Raw genomic sequence first — 24,578 nt, forward strand, 5'->3', positions numbered from 1 at the left:
ATATGGCTGTGAATCTTTGTACACTGACGTACTTCACATGAGTATTAGCTAAGTTACATGAAAGGAGTGAAAAACTAATTGTACAGATGTACTGTGTAAACTACATTATAATGATAATGGCACATCAGGCTAAAGGATAGCACATTGTGTGGTGCTGTTGTTGCAGTATGTGCTGCTGATATGTAAATTGTCAATCTGGTGGTGGCTGGCCCTTCGCATAAAGAGGAAGGGTCTGGTCACCCTAGCATTATGGAGTTGTACAAAAGAAATGTAATCAAGCAAACACCCTATTGTTGACTATAAACAACCTTAATCATAATGCATCTTCACAAAACTTCATGACAAACTCTTCCACACATTATGTAATTCTACAGTATCTATGGTAACTCCAAAACAAATGTCACAAAAATTTAGTAATTACCAATAACGCGATCTGATTGGTGTTACCTGTTTTCTGTAACACGCTACAAATTTTGAAAGCTAGAGTGACCAGACCCTTCCACTTTATGCAAAGGGACAAGTGCTGCCAGACTAGTAAATCATAGTAGTATTATTATAGTATTCCCAGATATTGTTTTCAAACAACTTACAAGCTAATGTACCAGCCAAAATTGTGTGCAACGCTATGCTTAGTCACAAACACTATAGTTATTTAAAATACAAATGGTTCAAATATTTTAAAATGTGTGTGTGAACGTGCATGCATGTACTCCTATTTGCTTTGCTCAATCACTTATACTGTAAGTCTGGTGACCATATCTACATAGCCTGCGTTCATAAGTGAACAATAAATAATATACTACACAATTGAAAATTCACAACCCTGTGGTTTTCTGGAATGGAAGTGCTTGTCATATTCATTTACCTAGCGTGTTCTTCAGTGACTACAGTAACTGCATTGATAATTTGTGGCTGTAGCAGCAGCTAAGAACATGGATTCTAATAATAGCTACTTGTACTAGCCAGGGTACTAGCACACTAGGTAATAGGTGTTGTCAATGTTTTGCACCCTGATCTCTAACCAGAAACACTAATTCTACAGCTTTGAAAACTTTAACAGTCTGTTGATTGACAACATTAAATACTGCTCTGTTTGAACCACCAAAATTCAATGCATGCAGCACAAATAAAGCAGTAACCCCAACACCTGATGTCACTGTAGCTACACAGTTCCTTCCGTGGGCTTGCATGCTTTTGGAGCACAAGTTTACTTCACTTCAGGTTTCTTGAAACTGTCTTTCTAAATCTGACTACATTATCAGGAGCAAGGAAGAGAATAGTATAGGAGATATTTTTTATGTAGTGCAGGTTAATTTGATCTGTGCTGGGAAAGTTATGGGTAAAATTGCATGGGCACAAGGATTTTGACACTTTGATAAGTACAATAGAAAAGTCCCACAACATTCATATCTACAATTGACATACAACAGTTCATTATTGTTCATTCTTTCTTACTGAAGTGTAGTTTGGTGACAATCGCCTTCTTGAGTTGAGCCCAAAACAGCCTTGCAATCTGGGTAAAACCGACCTGATGCCCAAACTACATTTGTCACCAAGTTCTAGCTGCTTTATGTCCTGTGCAAGTTTCATGCAAAATAAGCCAGTAGGAGCCTTGACATTGAATATGCCCTGCGGAAGTTGCACTTACACGTTGTAATGCAATTTTGTACTGTAAAAGTTATTGCTGTATTAAAATAGCAGCTGGTTACCATAGTTTTTAAAAAGTGGGCGTGGTTTTGCAAAGTGTCTATTGAAGCATAGATAATATCTATGATTGCAGACAGCAGTAGTGTACAAAAAAAATCTTTATATGAGAAAATAATTCGATTGCCTTGACCCCATAAGACCAGGTGCATATACGCACGTGAGCACGCATGTGAGACATCTAAAAATCAGAAAACATAGATACATTTACTAATTACTTATTGTCTATCTAATTGTTTACTGTACATCCTATGTGTATGTGTGATTTCTTTGGGGTGTTGATCGCCCCCTGGGCGCATCGGCAATTGCCGTCTGCCCAGTAACAATAAATAAATAATAAATAAATAAAACTTCGCAAACATATAATCATAAGGTAAATGCGGGTATTTCCGGACAGCGCACAATTCCGAACACTTCGTGTATAGCACCCAAGAATGAATCAACTAGAACACACTTTTCGATTTTTATAATCCTTATAAGAATAGCTATTCACAGCAGAAATTTCAAGGCAATCCGTTGTTTCGTTCCTCGGCTAGCTTGATAAAGGTACCAAAGTGTCCGGAATTGTACGCTGTCCGGAAATATCCGCATTTACCTTACCAGTTGCATCAATGTTAGTCCCGTTATCCATTAAGCCTTCTACGTGGACTCGCTGCTGGCTGAAGTTTTCACGAGATCTTAAGATTGTCCGAGAGATTGACTTCCAAACGGATTTCGAAAGATTTTGACTCGGATTTCGGAGATTTCGTGGATTTCTGGAGCTTCAGTCTTTTCCCGGTCGACGTTCTACTTCTTTATAGCTCATTGAGAGATTTACTACTGTGCTGTTTAAAGGAGGTAAACAAAATGGAGACAGCTTTCTACATTAATGCTACCGGTAAGTGCAAATAATACACTTGTTGTAGAGGTCGGGGACCTCTGAAGAAAATGTCACGCCCCTCTCCTTGTCTCGCCCAGATCGCTAGGTCCAGATACCTAGTCTTGCGCTAGCCATATGAAAAAAAAAAGAGAAGCAGTTTGACTACGCGCAGATGTGGGGATGGGTTAGTGTCGCGTAACCAGACCGCTTTTTTTCTTCTTTTGTGTGGGAGTCGGGGAAAAAAAACCGAAGGCTACAATGTTATTTAAAATTATATCTCACCAAATCGATATTAATGCTGATGATTTCCTTTTTTCTAATCCTAACCTACATCACACCAGAGGCCATGATAAGAGATTTTTAACCCCAATGACTAGAATTGACTGTTATAAATTTTCTTTTTCCCCTCCGGCTGCAATCAATAGAGCAGTTTCAAAACCATGGTAACCAAAAATTATGCAATGGACCACACCCAAATCGTCATGTTTTTGTACCAGACTGCTTGATGTTGCAAGTTGAATTCCTCGCTAAATTCATGTCAAGATTAATACGTAAGTAAAATAGATGCCAGTGATAGAATAAAGTATGTAGGTGAGTTATTAAGCATTAAAAGATACGTACTGCCTCCCAACAGGGCAGTTTCGTAGGAAAGAGAAATGCATAAAAATGGATTTGGCCAAATTGCGACCTATTCACCGCCCCAAGGTGGTTAAAACTAGGGGAAACTTGAAGTATAGGTCTTTATCCAGTACCACAGCATCGTACAGCCACATCCAGCCATCCCCGAGTTAGCCAGAATCGTTCATGTGCTGGGATTCCCACTTCGTGTGAAAAAGCAGACACCAAAACAAGACTGCTAAACTTTAACTGATGGTTGACTTCGACAATAAAACTTAACTCTACAAAATTCACCACTAAGAGTCTTCTTTTGCTGGCGTTTTATCACAGTTTGGCAGTACGCCATCACCGGTCTTGTGCCTTTCAGGAGCTCTGGCTAATCCTGGGATAGCTGGATGTGGCTGTACGCTGCTGTGGTGCTGGATAAAGACCTATACTTCAAGTTTCCCCTAGTTTTAACCACCTTGGGGCGGTGAATAGGTCGCAATTTGGCCAAATCCATTTTTACACATTTCTCTTTCCAATGAAACTGCCCTGTTGGGAGGCAGTACGTATCTTTTAATGCCTAATAACTCACCTACATATTTTATTCTATCACTGGCATCTATTTTACTTACGTATTAATAAGTCTTGACATGAATTTAGCGAGGAATTCAACTTGCAACATCAAGCAGTCTGGTACAAAAACATGGGTGTGGTCCATTGTGTAATTTTTGGTTACCATGGTTTTGAAACTGCTCTATATTTGGAATTCCTTACCCCAACACGCGATTGATTTAACAGAGATTGACCAATTCAAGCACAGCCTAGCTGGATTAGTAACTGTTTAATAATTTATTAATGTGTATATATGGTCTTGTGTATAGTAAATATTGTATAATTATATAAGTTTGTTTTTCTTTTGTAATTGACAGTAGCAATTGTACCCTTTTTTGTGCACCATACTCTTTTGAGGTCTGCACAACAATCAATAATAATAATAATAAAAAAGGGTCGGGGGGGGGAGGACATACCCATAGATTAAATAGCATTACGTAAGGCCCTTAGCGCTACTAAAATATATTCAAAAGAAACAGATTCTTCTACCTCTCTATAGGGATATATCCAACACGGACGATTGTTTGTGGTTGATTGTGGTTGTTTGATAAATCCTAGATTATATATTCGTTACCCGGGATATGAAACGGAGTTCTTCGCTTTTGACACTCCGCGTTGTTAACGCGTTTAATTAGAATGTACTATAGTAACGCGCATGTAATGGGAAGAATGTAAAAGACTGGCTAAAAGAAGTATCTGAAGGTGAATTAGTGTATGAAATTATTAAGTTAAATTGTATATTTACAGCCTAACTGGAGTTAAGCGTCTTCTCTAGCAATTCAGAACAACATTCAGAAGGGTGGGGTGCCAGTAGTCACTGGCAAGGTCTCTTGCCATACACTTCTTTCCGTGCAAAAGAAGTGTATGACAAGCAAGATGGCCTGTCCTTAGCTCGAGTAGTGAGTTATTGCTCGAGCCGCATTTGCTTCCCATACTTTTGTATGGGACTTCCGCTTTTAAGTTACCGTCGAGTTTTGCGCCGTCTACGCTTAATTGATCATTTTTCGTTCGAGTAATAAAGTGTGCATATCATCTATTGAACCTTTCCATTTCTCAAGGCTTAAGGTATAAACCTAGGGCATAGCCCCCCCAGATTAACCCGTGACAGGCATAAGTGTAGGAGAATTTGCTAAGAATTGGAGGAGCTGCATTGTATCCTGAATCTCATGTAGCAACCACCTGGTCTAGTATTTATTACAGTAGTATTATAGCACATCTGGACCATATTTCTCATCAGTGGACACCGGTGGATATATTGCATCTTGCATCACAGATGTGAATTACAGAATAATTGTGTGTATGCACTACAAAAGCGGTTTGGCATGTCTTGTAGCTGAGCCTGACCAATCACAAATGCAGCTTCAGAGCATGGCTGGGCAACAACATAAATTTGTAGCAGATACTTATAATCTAATCAAAAACAGCCAAGCTGTAAAAAAAGGTGCGGCCCCCAAAAAGGCCATGGTGAAAAAAGATGTGAAATCCAAGGTGGCGGCCAAGAAATGGCTGTGATGGTAGGTTAATGGCAAAAATTTTAATTATGACAATTCAGGTGAATTTACGTTGCCTCCTCCACTAGGATTCGGCACCAAATTCACCTGAATTATCGTAATTAAACTTTTTGCCATTAACCTACCATCACAGCCATTTCTTGGCCGCCACCTTGGATTTCACATCTTTTTTCACCATGGCCTTTTTTGGGGGCGCACCTTTTTTTACAGCTTGGCTGTTTTTGATTAGATATCACTTCTTTCTGTATTTGTATATTGCAAAGCCGGCCTATGGCTGGCTTTGGGGCTTTTTTAACCCATCTGTTTTTTTTTATTTACCACAGGAAGAAGAAAAGAACTTAAAGACGATTTTTAATACTTCAACTATTTTTGATTCTATTATATAGTAATTATACAAATTATATACATATATTTATTAAATGCCAATTATTCCCCACAGGATAATTTCTTTGCACCTGATCACTCTACTGGGTGACTTGAAATGTAGCTGAACTACAGGATGGTTTCTTTGTAGCTGACCTCTCTACAAGGTGACTTGTTTCTAGTTCATCTCTCTATAAAGTGGTTTGTTTGTAGCTGAACTCTCTGCAAGATAATTTGATTGTAGCCGAGCTTTCTACAGGCTTCTTTCTAGCTAATCTCTATATAGGGTAACTTGTTTGTAGCTGAACTTTCTACAGAGTGGGTTCTTTGGAGCTGAACTCTCTACAAGGTGACTTGTTTTAGCTTATCTCTCTACAAGATGACTTCCTCTAGCTGATCTCTCTACAATGTGACTTGTATCTAGCTGAACTATCTACAGGATGATCTGTTTGTAACTGAAATCTCTACAGGGTGACTTGTTTCTAGCTGATCTCTCTATAGAGTAACATGTTTCTAGCTGAACTCTCTACAGAGTTTGTTCTTTGTAGCTGAACTCTCTACAAGGTGACTTCTTCTAGCTGATCTCTCTATAGGGTGACCTGATCTCTCTGTATGGTGACTTTTATCTAGCTGAACACTCTACAGGGTGATTTGTTTGTAGCTGAACTCTCTACAGGATGGTTTCTTTGTAGCTGAACTCTCTACAAGGTGACTTGCTTCTAGCTGATCTCTCTAGACAGTGACCTCTTCTAGCTGATCTCTCTACAGGGTGACTTGTATAGCTGAACTATCTACAGGTGATCTGTTTATAGATGAACTCTCTACAGGGTGATTTGTTTGTAGCTGAACTCTCTACAGGATGGTTTCTTTGTAGCTGGTCTCTACAAGGTGACTTCTGCTACTACAGGGTGACTTGTATCTATAGCTGAACTATCTACAGGATGATCTGTTTGTAGCTGAAATCTCTACAGGGTGATTTGTTTGTAGCTGAATTCTCTACAGGATGACTTGTTTCTAGCTGATCTGTCTATAGGGTCACTTGTTTCTAGCTGAACTCTCTGTTCTTTGTAGCTGAACTCTCTACAAGGTGACTTCTTCTAGCCGACCTCTCTATAGGGTGACCTGATCTCTCTGCAGGGTGACTTTTATCTTGCTGAACTCCCTACAGGGTGATTTGTTTGTATCAAAACTATCTACAGGTTGACTTTTTAATACCTGAACTTTCCGCAGGGTGATTTGTTTGTAGCTGAACTCTACAGGGTAATCTGATCTCCCTACAGTGGGTGATTTGTTTGTAACTGATATCTCTACAGGTAGATTTGTTTGTAAGTGAACTCTTTGCAAGGTGATTTGTTTGTAGCTGATTTCTCTACAGGGTAATTTGTTTGTATAGCTTAACTCTCTACAAGGTGATTTATTTGTAGCTGAACTCTCTACAGGGTGATGTGTTTTTAGCTGATCTCTCTACAGGGTGATTTGGTTGTAGCTGATCTCTCTACAGGGTGATTTGGTTGTAGCTGATCTCTCTACAATGGGTGATTTGTTTGTAACTGAAATCTCTACAGGTTGATTTGTTTGTAGCTGAAGTCTCTACAAGGTGTTTTGTTTGTAGCTGATCTCTCTACAGGATGGTTTCTTTGTCACTGAACTCTCTACAAGGTGACTTGCTTCTAGCTGATCTCTCTACAAGGTGACCTCCTCTAGCTGATCTCTCTGCAGGTTGATTTGTTTGTAGCCGAACTCTCTACAGGGTGATTTGCTTGTAACTGAATTCCCTATATTTTGTCTAGTTTCTAGCTGATCTATCTACAGGGCGATTTGTTTGTAGCTGAACTCTCTACAGGATGGTTTCTTTGTCACTGAACTCTCTACAAGGTGACTTGTTTCTAGCTGATCTCTCTACAAGGTGACTTGTTTCTAGCTGATCTCTCTACAAGGTGACTTCCTCGAGCTGATCTCTCTACAGGTTGATTTGTTTGTAGCTGAACTCTCTACAGGATGGTTTCTTTGTTACTGAACTCTCTACAAGGCAACTTTTTTCTAGCTGATCTCTCTACAAGGTGACTTCCTCTAGCTGATCTCTCTATAGGGTGACTTGTATCTAGCTGAACTATCTACAGGATGATCTATTTGTTGCTGAAATCTCTACAGGGTGACTTGTTTCTAGCTGATCTCTCTATAGGGTAACTTGTTTCTAGCTTAACTCTCTACAGGGTGATCTGTTCATAGCTGAACTCTTTACAGGTTTATTTGTTTGTGGCTGAAATCTCTTGTTTCAAACTGATCTCACTGTAGGGTAACTTGTTTGTAGCTGAACTCTCTACAGGATGGTTTCTTTGTAGCTGATCTCTCTACAGGGTGACTTGTTTCTAGCTATTCTCTCTACAGGATGACTTGTTTCTAGCTGATCTCTGGATGACTTGTTTCTAGCTGATCTCTCTACACGGTGACTTGATTCTAGTTGAACTCTCTATAGGGTTTTCTGTTTGCAATTGAAAACTCTACAGGATGGTTTCTTTGTAGCTGATCTCTCTACAGGGTGACTTGTTTCTAGCTGATCTCTCTACAGGGTGACTTGTTTCTAGCTGATCTCTCTACAGGGTGACTTGTTTCTAGCTGATCTCTGGATGACTTGTTTCTAGCTGATCTCTCTACACGGTGACTTGTTTCTAGCTGAACTCTCTATAGGGTCATCTGTTTGTAATTGAACTCTCTACAGGATGGTTTCTTTGTAGCTGCTCTCTCTACAGGGTGACTTGTTTCTAGCTGATCTCTCTACAGGGTGAACTTGTTTCTGGCTGAACTCTCTACAGATGATTTGTTTGCAGCTGAACTCTCTACATGGTGGTTTCTTTGTAGCTGAACTCTCTACAAGGTGATTTCTTCTAGCTGACCTCTCTACAGGGTGATCCGTAGCTGAACTTTCTACAGGGTGATTTGTTTGCAGCTGAACTCTTTATATGATGGCTTCTTTGTATGTACAAGGTAACTTCTTCTAGCTGATCTCTCTATAGGGTGACTTGTTTGTAGCTGAACTATCTGCAGGGTGATTTGTTTGTAGTTGAACTCTCTACAAGGTGATCCTTCTAGCTGATCTCTCTACAGGATGACTTTTTCTAGCTGAACTCTCTACAGGGTAATCTGTTCATAGCTGCACTCTCTACAGGGTGATATGTTTGCAGCTGGACTCTCTACATGGTGGTTTCTTTGTAACTAAACTCTCTATAAGGTGATGTCTTGTAGCTGATCTCTCTACTGGATGACTAATTGTTTCTAGCTGATCTCAATATAGAGCTATAACTTTCTCTATAGAGTTATAACATGTTTGTATAGCTGAACTCTTTACAGAGTGGTTGTTTTGATTGGTTGCTGAACTCTCCAGCTACACGGTGACTTGTTTGTACTACAGAGTGACTTGTTTGTAGCTGAACTCTCTACAGAGTGAGTTACTTGTAGCTGAACATTGTTTAAGGTGGCTCGGAACAGTTTTCATAAGGTTTCAACAATGTTATGTAAGCAATCACATTAGCTATGAGGCTTAAATATAATCATTACTGTGGTTGACCACCAGTTCCTGTCATTTGCAAATGAATATAATTATGTTGCGTAAGCACACATCATCACAGCATTTAACAAGATCGCCGCGCGCTATTATTACAAGCCTCCATACAAAAATGAACTAGTTGCCGGTTTTTCAAGATACGACTGTCAAATTTTGGATAGGCAATCAGTAGTAAATAAACTGCATTTGTGCGGAAGTCGATTTTTAGTATTCGCTTCGACCTGGCAGTGGCGAATTTTAAAAAAACCCGTTTCAAATCTTTGTGTGGCATGGGTAGAATTAACGCGTAAACCAAAGACCTGGTAGGAAAAGTACCTCCGCACAATGATAGGTAATCAGGTAAATAGTGTCTAACAGCGAATCCAGCCCCATAGCGTCAAGCGCGGAGGAAGAGTTCACTTTGAAGGGCTAAATTTGTAACTTACGCTACACGCATCCCAGAGAGCTCCTGTTTGTTGTAAATGGTAGAGAACAAACTGCTTCATAGATTTCTGTTAGTTCAATGCACTTCATGAAGATAGCTTGCTTGTTTTAGGCCCTGTAAATTTCATGGTGAAGCCATACGGAAACTGTTCCCAGCCACCTTAAAGTAACTTGTTTGTATCATTGGATGACTGTATTAGTGAATTGCAATGGCCATCCCTGCAGTCTAGACGGCAATTCTTGTCACTGTCAATTTTGTGTGATATTTGGAAGGGGCATACTGGAATAAATTTTAGTGATTACTTTGAGTTCAGTACACTGTGTACAAGGTCGCACTCCCTAACTTTAAAATTGTTTTCTTCTACTATCAATGCTTTCCGTTATTGTTTTTTTGTACCCGTGGCATTCTTGTGGAACACTATTCCTGAGGACATTTTGGCACGAAGCCAGGTTAAACATTTCAGATCTAGATTGAAACAGTTTATTTTAATGTGATTGTTTAATTCTGTACTTGTATTGTGTATGTTGTTCTGTTTTTGTAATTGTATTTTTGTAACTGTAAGGATTGTATGTAAGGGTATCACCTTGTACAGGCACATGCCTTTTGTGTATCCCTTTAAACAATTTGATAATAATAATAGTAATTGTAGCTGATCTAGATGAACTCTCACCTGGGTAGCTTTTTTTGTAGCTGAACCCTTTACGCAGTGACTTGTTTGTAGCTGAATTCTCTACAGAGTGACTTGTTGTAGCTGAACTCTCTACAAGGTGACTTGTTTATAGCTGAATTCTCTTCAGTGTGACCTATAATGTTCTGAATCTCTACAGCAGCATATTTGTAGCTGAATTCTCTACAGGGTGACTTGCTTGTAGCTGAATTGTCTATACGATTAACTGTTTGTAGCTGAACTCCCTACAGAATAACTTGCAATGTAATATAATTCTATAATGGAGTAAGTTATAAACATAGCTGAATGCTCTATTAGGGTGACTGTTCTATTAGAGTATCTCGATCTCGCATATGCTACACGTAGTGGACTTTGGAATCATAACTCAGTGGTTTGTAATCCGATTCTTCTGTACTACTGCAAGGACTTTCTATGATAATTATTCCAGCTACACACCGATTTTCAGCTCACCGCTCTAAGCGGTTTGCCTGGTAGGCGTGAAAACTAATAGTTTTTTTTATTCATAAAAATCGATCGTGTAATTTTGACACAGGTTGGGTTTTGTGTTATATCTCGATGGCCTTTAACTGGATTCCTTTCAAACCACAAAAATGCACTCCTACGATAGTTACTCCATCTACATAGCAATATTCAGCTCATTCCTTCAAGCGGTTTACCCTGTGGGCGTGACAGACCTTCGACCTTATGTTACGCAAATAATCGGTCATAACTCCGTGAATTTTCATCGGATTCCTACCAAACTTGGTACTTAGATTCGCCTTAATGAGCCCTTTAAGTGTGCCAAATGTCAGCTCGATTGGAGCACGCATTCGTGTTTTATAGCGGATTTTGCAAAGTGTGCAAAAAGAAGAAGTAGAAGAAGAAAAAAACGAAGAAAAAAAAACCAAACTTTGGCCGCTCGTATCTCGGAAATGGATGGAGTGATTTTCTTCAAATTTGGAATGTGGACTCCCCTACCTAGCTGGCACTTCTGTAGCAACTTTGGTTTCAATCGGATAAGGAATCACGGAGCTACATTTTAACTAAAAGAAAAGTTCATTATGTCCTGTTCCAAGATAGATTCCAGATTCTGGAAACCTGAAGTTTCAATTTCTTAATGTTTCAAGTAGTTTATAAAATCTAAAGGGGTTTCCTGAAACCCCTGGAAATCCCCCTCGGTATGTCCCTGCCTTTTACCAGAAATATTGTTACAGCTTCAATATATTTTAGGTCACTTGGTTCTAACTTCCTCGACATTGTGTGTTGACAGTCTTTTTGTTAAACCATAGATACTACACCCCTCTGGATTGGAAACCTCACTTTCATCACCTCTATCCGCACCTCCGTTGACACCTTTCCATCGTGAGCGCCAATGAAATTGATTATTTCCATGTGCGCTCTACAGACAAGTTGTGATGGCCCATACCATAGATACTACAGCCCGCACCGTGTCTGTTCCCGACTCAGTTGAAGTTGTTGACAAGAAACGCTACCTTTTAGAAGTTTGCGACGAAGTGTTATACTCGTCAAGGTTTTCGACAGTGAGTGATATTAAGCGAATGATAGCAGACAAGGTGCTGGATGATGTAGATGTAAAATTTTACTGGGATCTTGCTATTGGATTGACTCCTGTGGAAGTTGGTGATGAGCTATTACCAATGGTAATTGATTTATTTTTAACCATTTGTGGAAAAATACAAACAATCAAACAAAAAGGGTACACGAAAATCAAAAGCATTGAGAAAAAAAAACTATTTTAGTGCTTTGTTTGTTGTATTAAATGTTTTCTTTGTTATGTTGTTTACTTTTTCTTCTCTTATGTAAATGTAACTTAGAATTATCTAGTGCAGCATCATCGGCACTTCTCTTTCCTCTACAATTGCCAGCAATGGCCTTTACATTGACATCGCCAATAACACGTAATCCTTGAGCCCCCTTGAAAACTTCATTCAGCATTAGGTTGTCATTTACTCTCCCCCGCTGGCGTAAACAGCCAAAAAATTATTCCAGGGGGTCCTGGCAGATCTTTTCACTTAGGAAATACTCAACTCCAGGCTGACTCAGTATTACAGGAACTAACTCCACAAATGACGAAACTGCAGAATGTTGCCACATAATTATTACACTAAAGATTTTATGTACCTGTAATTGAAATCCCTTCTTGCGTAAGATCACTTAACAGGTTTTTCTGCTTTTGTTGTGGAGTATAGCCCTCTCTGTTGTTCACAGATTCTTTCCAGTTGTTCATATAAGCCATAAACTCATCACGTAACCACTATCCCACAAAATTATACATGTAGGCAATTCCTTTACTAAAAAAATAAATCATACTGTTAATCTGAAATCATCTTTCTTTCGATAAGGTTTTTTAAAATCCTTTTTCTCCCAGTTACCTTTGTCCAAGTTATCAATGTTAAGGCAATCAAAGAACTTGTCACACATTTCAATAAACTTTGCTGTTTCTTGTGCATGTGGTCCACCAGTTAACTTGATACCTTTTGACACAGTGGAACTAAGTACTTAATTCAAACAATATTTTAAAACATCACTATGTAATCAATTTATTAAACCTGAGCTGCAAGGTCAACCCGCATCTTTGAGAAAGAAGTCAGGCGTATATGCTCGTACTTCAACTTGTGGACCATTGCAGGTCCTTTGCCAGTTCCCATATTACGCTTGTATAGATCAACGACATGTTGCCAACTAATGTATTGTCCACAACACTGCCAAAACAAAGTTGGTTACTACATAGCATGACAAGCACAATGACATATGTACTAACCCACAGAGGCCTTGTTGAAAAACAATTTCTAATTGTTTTGATCAAGTGAGGTGGATCGCTAAATAAATATATGTATCGCTGGTCTTCACTGTACTTGTTCAGCACTTTGTACTTATCAGTTTGAGATTGTGTGAGCAAGTGGTACAATCTTCGGTTCGACGTAGCTGCATGTACATGAAAGTACACGGACCCCCATAAATTCTAGCCTGTGAACTGCTTCCCAAAAAAGAGGGAAAGGCTGTGAGCCTTTAATGGACTCTACTGGGAACTGAGCATAAGGGAAGGTTAAATGAGATGTTAATCCTCTGACCATAATAAACATGACTGACTTTGCCAAAGGTAACTTGCTTTCACCATCTGAATCAGAATTGGAATACCTTATAAAGTCATTGTTAATGTCTCCTAAATCCACAAATCCAATCAAATTGCCAGTATTCTTATCAAACACCAGTCCTTCTTTGATGTGTATTTCATCGAACAACAAGCCTACCAAATTTTTGTGATTCGGGGATTCATCTAACTTTGCATACTCTTTTAGCTGGCTGTCAGTTGCATCAGAAAACCCAGCACCAGTTGAATTAAAGTGGGTATAATCACGCAAAGTATGTTCGGAAGGTAAACACAGACACTTTGAATTTCTTAATACCTTATAAGCACCACTACTGCAATGGTGCAGGTATAAGCACCATTTTATGAACAGAGGATGCCAACGAACTCCTGTTCCTTTCTGTATAGCCTGACGCTGTTGCCTCCAAAATATCATCTGAAAAGAATCTTCATCATACTGCTTGCTTACACTGTCCTCATGTTGATCCATAACAGTTACTAGGTCGTCGTTTAGATCTTGTTCAACATTGAGTCCTTGTGTTTCTGTTAATTTCTTAACTCTTTCTTGTAATTGACTCACCAACTTATTGCTACTCTTTAAGCGACTTTGTAATGCTTGTACTCTGAGCGAAACTTCTGGAGCTGTCAAGTAATCAAGGTTGGCATGGCTACTAGGAGAAGTAATGGTATGTGAAGTAGGAGATCTAGATGCATCATTTCTTGCTCTGTTGTATAATCGTGTAGCTGTAGATTGTAAGGTTTTACGATGTGCAGCACACTTTGTACACCTGATCACTCCTTCCTTCACAATGATCTGACACTCCCGGTGTCTAATAGTCTGTCTACTGTCATTGGTAACGATGTTGGAAACCAGTATTTTACCTGTATGTACAATATTAATATAATGCAAAACTAATCATATTATGAAGTATAACTTACGATCTGTTCCATAGAATTTTCCTTTATTGTGAACTACCAAATCAGGAAATTCGGAGCACAAGTTGCCTTCACATAAATGAAAAGTGTTTATTGTATTCAACAATACAATTACATCGTTGACACAAGAAATACAAGATCCAATTGGAGCTTCTAATTGTGGTAGGTTGATGGTGTAGCCCTCCAGAGTGACACAATATTCAAAGTTGGAAGATATTTGAACTGATACACTGATATGTGGAGGAGAAAATTTCATCTTGGCTAAACTAAGCCGCTCAGAAGTACTCTCAACAATATTCCAGCCTGGGATGCCATTCTTGCTCAAGCGATCATGTAACTCCACCAATCCTTTCACTTTATTATGAGTGAACGATAATGATACAACCAAATCTGTGTCTGGATTGCTACTATTGGAGGATGCTACTGATTCAGAAGTTAAACCGGCTGCTAGCTTAGCTTTTATTTTCTTTCTGTAGCCTTTAACAAAAGAAAGTTTCAACTTCTGCTTACCCATATTGATTTAGACCTGAAACAAACAAATAAAAAATTCATTTTCCCCTGTGCGTTTAATCAAACAATGGTTAGTACATTGTTGGGGATAAATCACAAATGACATATTTTAAAATTATTTTATTATACATTGCACAGATAAACGATTCCATACATAACCCAGTTCGATAGCATATGTCTTGTTTAGCCTAACCACGGAGAAATGGACTTGACATACAACAGTACAGGCTGTTACAGCTAGCAAAAACAAAGGTCCGCAAACTCGAGCGACAAGACTGAAACAGCGGCTTCAAAAGAAACAAGGCCGCAAAACTATATTGGTTCGATTGGTGATTAAAAATTATCTGTCCTAGGCAAGTTTGACAATCATTCCATGCAGAATCATTGACTTACGGCTAGCAAAGTGGTTACGGCGATGCCCTAAAAAAATCGTCTATTTCGAAGCTCCTGACCTCCCGAAAGAATCTGCAGCGATGTTAAACGATAAAGGAACAGTTTAGCTCAGTACAGGCTTTAAACTGGTAGCGTTGTACTTGTTGAGAATTTTCTCTTCACATTCCACACCTATTAACTAGAGGTGTGGATACGCCAGCAAGATTGTACAGGCGGTATTGGCTCACGTGCGGAGTTTCCAATCCCGGGGGGTGTAGTATCTATGGTTAAACCATCCGCCTCTTGTGCTTCTAAGGTGTTCAAATAATGTGGTTCATCTCACTGTTTCGTAGATATGCTCTGTTTTCATTGTAATTTGTCAATGGATGTTAGTAAATAAATTTCCTTCCAGTGTTGGAATGCAGTACGACGGTTGCTTTCCAGTAACATTCTATCTAATCCAAAACAGCCAAGCTTTAAAAAAAGTGTGCGGCCCTCAAAAAGGCTATGGTGAAAAAAGATGTGAAATCCAAGGTGGCGGCCAAGAAATGGCTGTGATGGTAGGTTAATGGTAAAAATTTTAATAACGACAATTCAGGTGAATTTTGGTGCCGCTTGGTCAATTGGCACAAAATTCACCTGAATTGTTGTTGTTAAAATTTTTACCATTAACCTACCATCACAGCCATTTCTTGGCCGCCACCTTGGATTTCACATCTTTTTTCACCATAGCCTTTTTGAGGGCTGCACACTTTTACAGCTTGGCTGTTTTGGATTAGATTTCACTTCTTTTTGTATTTGCATACCCTATGGCCGGCTTTGGGACTTTTTTAACCTATATTTTTTTCTTTGCCACAGGAAGAAGAAAAGATGAAGCAGATGTACTTTAGATATTTCTGATTTTATCAGTAAATGTACAAATTATATATATATAATACATATATTTATCACATAACTCTCCATGGTGGTTTCTTTGTAACTGAACACTCTACAAGGTGACTTCTTCTAGCTGCTCTCTCTACAGGGTGATTTGTTTGCAGCTGAGTACTTTACAGAATGGTTTCTTTGTAGCTGAACTCTCTACAAGGTAACTTCTTCTAGCTGATGTCTCTACAGGGTCACTAGTTTATAGCTGAACTCTCTACATGGTGGTTTCTTTGTAACCGAACTCTCTACAAGGTGACTTCTTCTAGCTGATCTTTCTACAGGGTGATTTGTTTGTAGATTAACTCTCTACAAGGAAACTTCTTCTAGCTGATCTCTCTACAGGGAGATTTGTTTGTAGCTGAACTCTCTACAGGTGATTTGTTTGCAGCTGAACTCTCTACATGATGGTTTCTTTTTAGCTGAACTCTCTACAAGGTAACTTCTTCTAGCTGATCTCTCTACAGGGAGATTTGTTTGTAGCTGAACTCTCTACAGGTGATTTGTTTGCAGCTGAACTCTCTACATGATGGTTTCTTTTTAGCTGAACTCTCTACAAGGTAACTTCTTCTAGCTGATCTCTCTACAGGGAGATTTGTTTGTAGCTGAACTCTCTACAGGTGATTTGTTTGCAGCTGAACTCTCTACATGATGGTTTCTTTTTAACTGAACTCTACAAGGTAACTTCTTCTAGCTGATCTCTCTACAGGGAAATTTGTTTGTAGCTGATCTCTCTACATGATGGTTTCTTTGTAGCTGAACTCTCTGCAAGGTAACTTCTTCTATTGATATCTCTACAGGGCGATTTGTTTGTAGCTGAATTCTCTACATGGTGGTCTCTTTGTAACTGAACTCTCTACAAGGTAACTTCTTCTAGCTGATCTTTCTACAGGGTGATTTGTTTGTAGCTGAATTCTCTACAAGGTGACTTCTTCTAGCTGATCTTTCTACAGGATGATTTGTTTGTAGCTGAACTCTCTACAAGGAAACTTCTTCTAGCTGATCTCTCTATAGGTGATTTGTTTGCAGCTGAACTCTCTACGTGAGGTTTCTTTTTAGCTGAACTCTCTACAAGGTAACTTCTTCTAGCTGATCTCTCTACAGGGAGATTTGTTTGTAGCTGATCTCTCTACATGATGGTTTCTTTGTAGCTGAACTCTCTGCAAGGTAACTTCTTCTATTGATCTCTCTTCAGGGCGATTTGTTTGTAGCTGAACTCTCTACCTGGTGGTTTCTTTGTAGCTGAACTCTACAAGGTGATTTCTTCTAGCTGAACTATCTCTTTCCATAGTTGCATGAACTCCCTACTTCTAGCTGATCTCTCTACAGGGTGAATTATTTGTAGCTGATCTCTTTACAGGGTGACTTGTTTGTAGCTGATCTCTATACAGGTTACTTGTTTCTAGCTGATCTCTTGAATTCTCTTCAGGGTGACTGCTCTATTAGGATGACTGCTCTATTAGAGTATCTCGATCTCGCACTTGCTACACCAAGTTGGATTTCGTTTTATAACTCCGTGGCTTTAAGTCTGATTCTTCTATACCATTGAAGAGCCTTTCTAAGATGATTACTCCATCTGTACAGCAATTTTCAAAGCATTAGCCCAAGCGGTTTATATGGTAGGCGTGGCAAACAGTCGTTTTTTTTTTATTAGCTAATCTTGATTGCGTAATTGTTACACTGTTGGTTTTTTCGTTGTATCTTCCTGGTTTTTAGCTCGATTCCTTTCAAACCACAAAAGGTTTGAGGTTTAATAGTTAACCTATTCACCCACCGATTTTCAGCTTCTTCCCATACGCGGTTTACCCTGTAGGCGTGACAACATATTGGTGTTATTTTTAGTGAATAATCGCTCATAACTCTTTGCCTATTTATCGTATTCCAGCCAAAGTTGGTGCCAAGATGCGCCTTTATACCCCCCTTCTGTGTGCCACATTTCAAGGCAATCGGATAACGCGTTCGCGTTTTATAGCAGTTTTTGTAAGTGTACGAAAAGAGGAAGAAAAATAAGAAGAAAAAAAACGAAGAAACTAAGCCAATTTTTGAAGTCGCATATCTCGGGAACGCTTGAAGCGATTTCGGTCAAATTTGGAATGTGGAGTGCTGAAGTTGGAGGGAGTGTCCACAGCAAAAATCGTCTTGTTTCATCAAGGCAGAACAGAGCTACGGAGGTGCGAAAATTGTGTTTTCTTTCTTCCTGTCAATATACTCACGGGTGTTGCGCGCCAGCTTCTTGGGCCGCACGGCACACTACCGTGTGTCTTGATCTGCATACAGTACTTGTAGGTAATGTGTGGTACTATTGAATGAGCCTTAAAAAAAGTGAATTCTGTGAGTCATGGAAACCATCACAAATTATGTGGCACTTCATTATATCACTCATGCAAAACTTTAATAACAGTAGACTACTTTGCAAAATAAAAGTACTGAAATAGTATTAGTAGTTTAGCTTGGCAGGTACACAAAAATTTCTTTTTGCTAACAGCAGCAACTCTTGCAAACAACTATCCACAACCTGACATCCCAGTATGAAATTGATAAACTAACCAGGTAATACAAATCTTACATGAGTCCTTTACTGTAGAAAAACGTCAAATAGTTTAAACAGAGACATTAACACAATGAAATTGGTACACAAAAATAGATTGCAGCCGCTGCTTGTCAGTTCCTTACAAATTGTGTAGAAATGTCAAAACAAGGCCGAATTGACTGCTTTTTTCAGTAACACGGTATTTTTCTTACTTAAACTCACTTCTAAACAAACAAACAACGAAGTAGAGTTAACAGTTCCGCCTTATCGCTGAACTAGAATGAGGAGCGCATAGAAATAATTAACAACGTGGATTGGAATTTTGGAATGAACGGTTGCTATTAGAGTGTGCTGCTATGTTTTTATTGTCTGGATAACGAATATACCATGGATAAATGCAAAGACCGTTAGTGGCGAATTGGTGATCGCCACGTGTCATCATTTCAGAACGCTGATTTCTTCGTAACGGTTTTGTATTTCTTCACAAAAATTACACCTTCGTAAAGTACAAACATGGTAGAACTCAAATATCCATCGAACCTTGGCAAACTTCTCCATTGATATTTTGTACAGTAACCATTTGCTCACGTGAAATATTTTCAAGCATCACTTAAATGCATTGCGTAATGTACATCAGTTCACGTGGGCTTGTCCTACCCCCTGAATGTTGTTTGCTGCTGATTGGCGAAGCCTTAAACTTCTTAGACCTGTTGCAGTACAAGAGAATGGTATGCAGCGATCAGGCTGCACTTTTTTTGAAGTTTAGGGCTTCGCCAATCAGCAGCAATCAACATTCACCCTGACTGCAGTGGAACGTTATAGAGAATTCTTAATGTAGGTGTATTTTCCCAACGCCCACACAAAAGAAAAAAAGCGGTCTGGCTACGTGAGACTAGGGATGGGTGGGGATTTGCAAAAGCTGTACTGTACCGCCATTTTGACAGCAAGCTTACATTCAACCATCATGTGGACACTTTGCCAAAAAGCTAATAACACTTTAGCATTCTTACGAAGAAATTTGAAACACTATCACCAAAGAGTTAAGCTAGATGCCTATAAGATATTTGTTCTACCAATTTTAAACTATGCTGTGACAATTTGGTCCCCACACACACACAATACTACTACACTGTGGGATTATATATTTAGCGGAATGGCGGAAACGGCGGAATTGGTGGAAACAGCAGAAATGTCATTTACAGATTATGGACACCCATCACCAGTTAGCTGCTTACTGTTATATAAATACAGCTACATAGCATGGTCTTTGTAGTGCCGATTTTCTGTCTTCTTGCAGCTTACCATCATCTGTGGCAATCAATTCTTAGATTGTTCTTTAACTTATGTGACATTTTGAAATGTAGAACAACTGGTGTTGAATGGTCAGGCCTAGTCTCGGGTGGCCATACTCTATTTTCTCAGGGTGGCGTTTACAGATTTTCAATTGTAAGCATCCCACTTGAAGGCGTTTCTAGTAACATGTGCTTCAAAACATGGAGTGTGAGGGTTGAGATATGACTACACTCTGAGAATTGATTGCCACAGGTGATGTTAAGCTGCAAGAAGACAGAAAATCAGTGTTATAAAAACCATGCACTTCAATCGTTGTGGATTCTACGTAGCTGTATTTACATGTGTAACAGTAAGCAGCTAACTGGTGATGGGTGTTCTAAGGCTGTCCATAATCTGTAAATGACGATTCTGTTGTTTCCGCCAATTCCGTCGTTTCCGCCATTCAGCTAAATATACCATCCCTAGTACTCTACACCTACAAAAATTTTTTCAACAGCTTACCAATAAATGGCAATAACCAGTTAATTGGTTTGTTTGTATATTGGCAGACATAATAGGACTCAACAAGCCTGCTGGAAGGTTTAGGGTGGTACCAAAGTGACCATCAACATCCTGTCTTGCAATAACAGTTATTACAATCACATATATACACATTCTTTGAGGTTATGTTATGATGTTAACACTTGTCAGCAGGGGTAATTTATGGTTTACCAGGTGGGTGGACAATAACCTGTTTAAAGGTTTCACCTGTTATTGGCTGACCTAGACAACACTGGTTAATAACTGGTGTACAGCACTAAATGCTACATCAATAAATTAGAAGCTGTTCAGAAACGTGCCGCTTGTTTTATTGTGCCAGATTATTGCAGATTAAGTAGTATATCACATATCCTAAATTCATTAAAGTTAATCCATAGTGTATCAACATACAAGGCTTCGTTTCTTGGTGTTCTACAAGATTATCAGTCACCTAGTAGAGCTCCCTATCCCCAGTTATATTGTACATTCTACAAGATGTTTACGAGGAAACCAGGATAAGTTCATCAAACCATCTGCTACTGTTGATGCATACAAATTCTCATTATATTTATCCCAGGGAGCAGCATGTCTATTCTTGTTGCAAATGCTCTGCTCTGGGGACGAGTTCAGGTGAAACTCCCACATGCTGCCTGGCCTGGGCAAGGGCCTGGGGTAGGAGAATACAGTAGGTGCGTAATATTTACGTGTGTCACAGTGTGTAATGTTCCACTGCAGCAGGGTAAATGTTGATTGCTGCTGATTGGCAAGTTGTTGGACCTGTTAAAAAGTTTAGCCTGGAGTAATTGTCATCTGCAAAATATTTTCACCCATAAATTATCCTGTTATAGTAATGGTATGTGCCAAAACCTTGGCCAAAACTGTGGTATTACTCCACAAGTTGTTAAGACTCTGTTATCAAACTTTTCAGTTGCCAGGTTTATAGCACTGTAGGGCTGTGCAATAATTAACATAATAAAATAATCATGAAAGGTATCAATGCAGTTATCGTTATCATGGCTGTTTCATTATTGTGATAGTAGTAAATTTCTTCATACAGTGGATCCTCACTAATCCGAACAGCTCTGTTCTCAAGTTGACAAAAGTCTGTTCAGATTAGTGAATTTGTTTGGATTAGTGAACCCATTGATTATATACAGAACCTAATTCAATTACTCTAATAGAACATACATTTGTTTGCAAATACTCTAATAAAACAGTCATTTGTACTGTTCGGATTATCGAGCGTTCGGATTACTGGACTTCGGATTAGTGAGGATCCACTGTACTACAGGAAACTACAATACATGGATAACAGTCATGTATCACCATTTCGTGTGACAATGTGCAGGTAGTGTTCTTGATGCAGGTTTTTTTTTCCATTAAGATTAGTACTGGCTTAGGGATATTTGAGATTTATACAAGTGAGATAAACAAGATAATTTGTAGCATCATTGAATTTTTATTATCGTGCAGTCCTAGTTCAAGTATTGTGATATTTCAATATATTGATACATATGTGTAGCACATCACTGAACTGCAATATGTATAGCCAATGGAATTTATGCATATATTTATTTAAAGTTTTATTGCCAAAGGTCTAATGGTAACTTGTACCAGCAGCTGTGTACATATCAAACAGTACTACGAGAGTACTGTTTAAGTAGGGATCCCCCCTCACCTAAAATGCTGCCTTTAAAAATCATCCTAGAGGCATCTTACGCCATGAAAATCACACTTACGGAATCATATTGGTCAATCTAACATGAAATACAGCATTAAAAACAAGAAAACACTTACAGGTGACCTGATATAGAATTTTTTTTTAAATCTCCAGAACTTGAAATCTCATCTCAATCACTCACTGACCACAGTTGCAAGCCTAGAGCCCAAATGAAGCAGTGCACAGTCACCATTTTATGCCACAACAACAAACTAATCGGTGGGATGTGCCTTTTGGGGTTCTAATGAGTGTACACCCTGTGTGCCTTGTCTCTCCTTTAATCTTCAATCAGGTTGGTTGACTTCTTCCTCAAGCATCGAAACCATACTGAAGCGTTAATTTTCCATATCAATACTCTTCTGTAAACACCACAAAATTATTTCAGAAAGCGCTATTGCTGCTGAAAGAGTGGGCCGCTTATAATTTCAAGTGTTGCACGTGAAACTTAATATTAAGGCTGCTGAGTTGCCACTTCGACTTTTGCCAACTCCTGGACTGCAATTGATGAAGAGATTTAATTGTTACTTAATAGACAGACTGATACTCGATGGCTTGTTCCTCTGAACACACTGACTCAGCCACTCAGTGCTGGGTGGCGAGATAAGGCGAGTGATTGGATAGTATTCGAGTGGAAAACGTATTTCTTCATCCTGTTAGTTGAGACTAAGTTCCAGACAACTGAAAGGGCCTGTTCGTTTGAACAACTTCCAGCCTAGGTGAATAGAACGTGGACCATTGTACTGAAACAGGTCATAGATCTGAATGCCACTGCTATTACGGTCAAAGGTACTGTAAGCTATGCATGCTTCTACAGGCCTATGTGCTTCCAATTTTGGCACAGTACGTACTTTCATAAGATGTACAGGAACTTAATGGCTAGTTCTCAAGTTACACTGTAACTAGCTGTGCTACAACAAAAAAACTAAACAAACTAGTATTTTTAAAAATTGTTAATTTAAAAATGAAGTAGGGATCTATGCAATAAAAATTAGTGAAACAAGCGATGAATGATGGTATTACAGCATAGCTCAATGGGAAAGTCCCTACTTTGGCACATTAGCTCAATGCCAAAGTAGGGACTTTCCCACTGAGCTATGCTGTAACACCATCATTCATCTCTTGTTTCACTACCTTTTATTGCATAGATCCCTAATTCATTTTAAATTAACAATTTTTAAAAATACTAGTACATATACATACATACATACACTATGATTAACTACGTATTTAGAATCTCTATTAGACATACGTAGTGTATTGCTGGTACTTTAAAATTGTGTATTTTGGCAGTGTGAAGGATCCTAACCATTACCTCTGCACTGTTACTCCATTCATCTTATACATTATCCACCCTTACTAAAAATTAGTCCTTTTAACATCCTTTTACAAGCCTATCAATATTCATGTATATCAATAGCCTGTCATACTACTGTGTTGTAGATAACTGCCCTGAATCATTCCTGTAGTAGGATAGTAGTACAGGCCTGCTACATGTTGACAATTGTATTGTGGCAGGTACAGACTGTATACTGTTGACTTACAGCCTGTCACAGTCAGTACATCCTGCAGAACAGTTTCTTACAGGCCTGGTACAAACATGTACTATGTTGCTATGGTGACTACTGTTGCCACTGGTTACTGTAATTGTTTAGTCGCTAATGACCCACTTAGCAAGTTTTACAGATCACTACAGTACATAGCAGTTAATGGATACACCTTACTGACTCACATTACACTGCACCATCTTCCTATTACTAGACAGATGTTAACAACATTGTGGGACGAACCTGAGCAAGTATTTTTGTTTGGTTGAAGGTTAGCTTTACATATCCTATGTTGTGTTTTGGTATTTAGTACGTGGAGAAGAATTGAGCAAAATTGTGCAAAATTGAAAATGATAATTTGCTAGTCCCTAAAGGATAAAATATGTAGCTAGACACACTTCACATTTAATTAATCGCAATGAATCCATATGTGCATGAAATTGTTTCATTTTAGCAAATACTGATCACACTTGGTTGATTAAACTGTGGAAAATTGTGTAGTGTTAGTGGCACTGGTGTCATGATCTATTTGAGTACTACTACTACTACTACGTACTTCACTACCATAGCTTGAGGATTAGATAGCATTGTAAAATGTTATTTATTCATTCTATAGATAAGTGATCTCTCCTGTGCCTGTCGTGCTGTAGTCTTGTAGCTCTTCTTGATTCTGGTGAAGTCCTCTATGATACCAATGGAGTGATTCAGCTCTACGATCTGATAATCATCTCTGTGCGTCCATTTGGACAATCACGAAAAATAAGGAATATGTATGTTTGAGCCTTATATGGAGCATCAGTAAAAACATGCTGGTTA

The 24,578-nt window shown here is 38.8% G+C and overlaps 1 protein-coding gene across 1 annotated transcript in view; it reads right to left on the reverse strand.

Moving 5' to 3' along the window:
• LOC136264750 (uncharacterized) overlaps window positions 1-2,335 on the reverse strand; it is a 46,851-nt gene extending 44,516 nt beyond the window's left edge. Inside the window, exon 1 of the mRNA XM_066059523.1 lies at window positions 2,305-2,335. Coding sequence (XP_065915595.1) covers window positions 2,305-2,335 — 31 coding nt within the window. The remainder of the gene's footprint in view (window positions 1-2,304) is intronic.
• Window positions 2,336-24,578: the final 22,243 nt, after the last annotated feature.

The sequence above is a fragment of the Dysidea avara genome, chromosome 8 (assembly GCF_963678975.1).
Source record: "Dysidea avara chromosome 8, odDysAvar1.4, whole genome shotgun sequence".
NCBI classification, from domain to species: Eukaryota; Metazoa; Porifera; class Demospongiae; order Dictyoceratida; family Dysideidae; genus Dysidea; species Dysidea avara.